The following is a 5,560-nucleotide window of genomic DNA, read 5'->3' as shown; positions in this document are numbered from 1 at the left end:
CCCGGCTGGCTGAAAGCAGGTTTCTGGGGTTTTGTTTAGCTTCTATATTTGTAACAATGTTTCATAGAGAGCAAGCTCAGAGGCCGGCAGCGGCAGGTGGGGAACGTTGGCTTCCTCCGTCACTGAAGCAAGCAACCCTCCTGTTCGCTTCAAGCTGCCTGACTGCCGGCCGCCATCTTGGCTGGCAGTTAATTTGCATATCGCCCTGATTAGCCAATGGGAAGGGTAGCGGAGGTACGGCTAATTACCATGTTTCTCTATTATTAGATAGGATAGTAGATGAGTATGCATTCTAAATGGACACAAGACATGTGGCATTAAACAATTTAGAAAACATTACTGGAACTGAGTTTTCTGCTTCTCAAAAAGATTAGAGTTTTATATTGACAAGTGTAGGAAGATTAGAATTTTACATTACTGTACGAATGAACTCTCCTCTTGTTGCCTTGGCAACAGGATGTCCATGAGCCTGCATCTGTGGTGGAGATCACTAAGGCCCACATGTCTCTCTTCATCCTGTCTGCAGGTCCATATTAGAGATTCAGTTTTTGAGGTGAAACCATCATCTTTCCAGACATTTTATACCTTACCTCAGCTCATCTGAAGGTGACTTTGTTCACATAAAGAAAACAGGAGAAAAGTGAGATCAGGTTTTCAATAAGAGGGCCTAAGTGCCGGTGGTGGAATTGTCAGGTCATGTGATACAAGAAATAAGCTGTGGCATTGGGAAGCCTGTGAAGAGGATTCTGGGGCTGAGCCTGTGGGTCCAGTGGCAGGGAAGGCTATGATCTATACTAATAATAGAAGAATATACAAATTGTAGGGGGCGCCGTCACAGTAACAGTAATGACCAGCAGGCTGCATGGGGTGACCAGGCCAGCAGGGGGGTTAGTGAGGGATGACCAAAGGACTGAACAGCAGGCTGCATGGGGTGACCAGGCCAGCAGGGGTGGGGAGGTAGTTGGGGACAACCAAGCCGGCAGGTGGGGGGCAATTGGGGGCAACTAGGCTGGCAGAAGGGGCAGTTAGGGACGATCAGGCTGGCAGGCAGAGGCAGTTAGGGGTGATCAGGTAGGCAGGTGAGCAGTTAGGAGCCAGTAGTCCCAGATTATAAGAGGGATGTCCAGCTGCTGGTTTACCAGCAGCTGGACATCCCCTGAGGGGTCTTGGATTGGAGAGAGTGTAGGCTGGGCTGAGGGGACTCCCCCCCCCTCCCAGGCACGAATTTCGTGCACCGGGCCTCTAGTTATAAATGTTTGTCATGCATGTGAGAGAGGAGAGGGCAACACAATCTATGGATTTGCTATCTTAGACATTGCCTATGAGAGGAGAAAGGCAGCAGGTGGCCTGAAAATTTATTCTGCCTTGCACATACCTTCCCACACACTATTTCCTTTTGGATTTAGCTCTAAAACTGGGTCCCCAAGCTCTCTGTTCAACTACAGATACCCTTCTCTCCTAAAGAGGCCTCTTTCACTGGGCAGAGATAGGGAGCAAGGAGCAGGGGCAGTTGTTATGCCATAGCAGGCCGGCTCGTGGTCTTGGCAGCCACGAAGATCTGGGTTTGAATCCTGACTCTGCCAATTATTGGCTGTGTGAGCTCTGGCAAGTTACTTGAGCTCTCTGTGCTTCAGTGTTTTTCATCTAAATGGGCAAAGCAATACTCATGTTGCAGAATTTTAGAAGGGGTTAAATGAAATAATTTGTGTTATAGTACTTAGCAGATTTCCTTATATATAAAAATTAGTAAAAAAATTACCAATATGACTGGTCATTCCAAATGGGGTGACAGTGATTTCAAACAAAATTTTAGACTTTATCAGCTATGTCCGAGCTGGATTAAGAGTTTAGAGATTCTGTGCTTCTCAACTAAGTTTCCCCTCTCACACGATGTTTTAAAAGTCTATATTTTGAAATGACTGAAAATGTGCATCTGTTAAAATTCAAATAGCTTCTTTCTAATGATCTGATTGCCACATTCTGGATAAGGTGCTCGAAATGGGGCATTTTTCTTTGTTTTTGTGGTGCCCCTGCTTTGCTGGTCACATCGGCAACACCTTGTGGGGAAATCAGCACCGGGAATATTCGGAATTAGGCAGGAAATAATCCTGGCGTGTATGGGTTCTGGATTCCTGAGATCCCTGAGAGCAACAACAGTCATAAGGCTTAAGGCGACCCTCTCCCGTTTGCTCCTCAAAGGTCGAGGCTGCGGTGGAGGCTGCCAGAGCCGCCTTCCCTGGCTGGTCGGCCAGGAGCCCGCAGGAGCGCTCGCAGGTGCTGCACCGCCTGGCGGACCTGCTGGAACAGTCCCTGGAGGAGCTGGCTCAGGCCGAATCCAAGGACCAAGGTGAGCGCGGGCGCATCTGCAGGGCTGTCTCTGCTGGGCCTTTCCCTCTTCCGCCCTCGCGCTAGCAGAGCCGGGGGTCGAGGGCAGCTGTCTCTTACTAAATGCTTTATGGAGAGTGCAACCTATTCCTCAGAAGCTGCACAATGATTCTTCCTGAACTGTCATCGCCGGAACTGGGCCCGCTCTTCCCGGGACCATCAGGCCGCAGGCGCCCCGGCTTCTCTTGGCGGAGGAAGAGGGGGAAGCAAAACCACCCAAGGCCTCTGAGGGCGGGGGCGCCTCCTTCTCTCGGCCAAAGCGAGCCCGGGCAAAACCCAACCAAGTTCAAGGGGCAGGGAAATAAATACACTCTGTTTGGTGGAAGGAACTGCAAACACGCCTGTCAAAGGGCATGGATCTGGGGAGGGAGGAAGCACTGGGGTTGATCACGTGATCTTCCACCAATTCCAAGAGGCGAACTATGAAGCAAAGGTCATTTGAAGAGCAGTTCACAGTCCAGTTACTTAGAAAGCCATCTGAGATACCACTCTCCCACTTCCAACACAATTGTCCCAATTTTTTACCCGCTTCCCAGAAGTCGGGGTAATGGAGTAAATGCCTGTAGATCTTTGCAATGATATCTATTGGGAAAGTCGATTGTTTAAAATCACGTGCGTGCTGTAAACCAGCCTGCAGTTAGGGAGCAGCCTGACTCCAAGGCCTTAGGAAGAAAACGTTTCCTGCTGGAGCTCCCAGCACCGGCACCGCAGTGTCCCCGCATCTCTAAGGGAAACGAAGCAACGCTCCAGGCAAGCGTAGGTTTCTGGTTTGTTCAACCAGGAGCTAGGATGCCTGTGGGGCACGTGATGGGTAATCAAGTGCCCCACAGCTGCAGCGCCAGGGGTTTCCTTCCGTCGTTCTGCCACGTGCCCATCTCAATGACCCCTCCCCGTGTTGGGGGGACATTTAATATACATCACGTGTTTATCCAAGTGGTTTTTGTAATATGCAAAGACAGCTATCTTTACACCCACGATTCCAACTCCCTCTTTGTGACATGTACAAAGCTTGCGATTTTGAAAGAGCTGGTGCGGGTGAAGTGTTAGCATCTGGCAAATTGATGATGACAGCTCTGAACTGTTCAGTCCACAAAGCAAAGATCATTTGACTCAATTTACCTCCCCCCACCTCACCTTATAACCTCCTAATTATTTCACGGTTTTATTAAACTAATGCTTTGTATATTTAGTGAATGTCTGTCCCAGGCTAGTAGGAACGGAGGCTACTGCAGTGTGAGCGGGGTATGTGAGTGATACTGTCTCTACTGTCCATGGTGAAATACACCGACTGTGCTTTCTGTTGCTGACTTTTTACAGGGAAAACCATTACCCTGGCAAGAACCATGGACATTCCCCGGTCTGTACAGAACTTCCGGTTCTTCGCCTCCTCCATCCTGCACCACACCTCGGAGTGCACCCAGATGGACCACATGGGCTGTCTGCACTATACCGTGCGGGCCCCTGTGGGGATCGGTAGGTGCTCTTCCAGGAAAGCCTGGACCACGATTGCACAGAGAGCAGCTCAGTCAGTTCCGTAGAATTGATCTAAAGGGACAGACTAAGGCAAAGGAAAGGCTTCTTCTGTGACTGAAATACAATTTTGGCCTTAAAAATCGATTTCTGGTTTATTTTCTTTGTGTGAAATTCTCTACTTATTCCTGGAAGATTGTTCTTGGGAAATCACAGGTAAAAGAATGAGGCTGAGAGGAAATTCACAAAGGAGGATTTTTTTCCCCCCTTGTAACAAAAAAAAGTCTATTTCCAGAAAGTAGATTAAGAGCATGGCTTCTGGGTGTGTGGGGGGCAAGTTACATAACATGTGTGTGCAGCAGTATTCTTATCTGAAAAACAAAGAACAGTTTGATTTTGTCTTTATATGTTTTATATGAATTAAATAAATTAGTAAGTGTAGAACATTCAGAACAGTGCCAGGTACATGGTAAATAAGCTTTGGCTGAATTATCTACTTTCCTCATTCATTTCTTTGCTTCCTGCCCTTTGAAGACCCCTAAATAGCTGCAGTGACTGAAAATTTCCACTAGATGTCACTATTTCATCTGAGAAAAACCCCACTGTTCATATTTTACCAGCTATGTTTTATGACAGGATGAAAGAATATGTTAAAAGGAAAGAAAATGGGACATCTTACCAATTTGATTATTTGAAACCTTTGGAAATGGTATTTTCAAGGTATTATGAAAAATTCAGACATCCTCCTAAGAAGTATGCTAATACATTATGCTGCAAAAATATTATCTCCTAAAGCAAAGAGTTTTCAATGGGAAATGTAATAACATAAACTATGTTTATATACTTTTATAGCACAGATTTGAAGGCAGATTATAAATCAGGTGACTTCGTTTTTATTTTTGCTTGTTTCATGGTTGGGAGGCTGGGCAGTTTCATACAATCACATGAAGATACATTCCAGTTGTTGGTTCTGTTACTTAAAGAGAAAACCTATCTGATCAGGATACAGGTGAGAATGTAGAGAAACTTTTTTTTTAAAAAAAATACATTTTATTGAATTTTTACAGAGAGGAAGGGAGAGGGATAGAGAGTTAGAAACATCGATGAGAGAGAAACATCGATCAGCTGCCTCCTGCACACTCCCCACTGGGGATGTGCCCGGAAGAAGGTACATGCCCTTGACCGGAATCGAACCTGGGACCCTTGTGTCCGCAGGCTGACACTCTATCCACTGAGCCAAACTGGCCAGGGCTTAGAGAAACTTTTTTAATGCAAAAATCCTCTGGTGATCTACGATGGATTTCACAACCTCAGAACCTCTTTGCTCTTATTTTATAAATAATTCTAAAAAGCTTGAATTTTATGTCTCCATCCAATAAACTCTGAAGAAATGGTAGCTGGACAGTTTAATGATGAGGAGGGAGAGATTTAGATAGATGTAAAGATGAGTCCATAAATCTCAAAACTCATCACATTATGGAACTGTTTAGCCCCAAAATTTATACAACTGTTGTTCATTAATATAATTGTAAGTTACCAAGAAAAGACTGAACTGTATCGATTTATAGTTTTCCAAGGCACAGTTGTTGGTAATACATTTTAGAACGATTTCCGGGAAGTTGGCTACAGATAAGCAAAGTTGGGGTTTTTAGGAGCTTAGGTTCCATGCAGCGTGAAGGAGAACCCCGGGGGGGGGGGGGGGCGG

At 46.0% G+C, this 5,560-nt stretch overlaps 1 protein-coding gene across 1 annotated transcript in view; it reads left to right on the top strand.

Moving 5' to 3' along the window:
- ALDH8A1 (aldehyde dehydrogenase 8 family, member A1) overlaps positions 1-5,560 on the top strand; it is a 23,706-nt gene that overhangs the window by 4,847 nt on the left and 13,299 nt on the right. Inside the window, exons 2-3 of the mRNA XM_005859033.2 lie at positions 2,200-2,347; positions 3,703-3,858. Coding sequence (XP_005859095.1) covers positions 2,200-2,347; positions 3,703-3,858 — 304 coding nt within the window. The remainder of the gene's footprint in view (positions 1-2,199; positions 2,348-3,702; positions 3,859-5,560) is intronic.

Source organism: Myotis brandtii, unplaced genomic scaffold (assembly GCF_000412655.1).
Source record: "Myotis brandtii unplaced genomic scaffold, ASM41265v1 scaffold123, whole genome shotgun sequence".
NCBI lineage: Eukaryota > Metazoa > Chordata > Mammalia > Chiroptera > Vespertilionidae > Myotis > Myotis brandtii.
The sequence above is the reverse complement of the archived record's forward strand: the minus strand, read 5'-3'. Positions and strand labels throughout refer to the sequence as shown.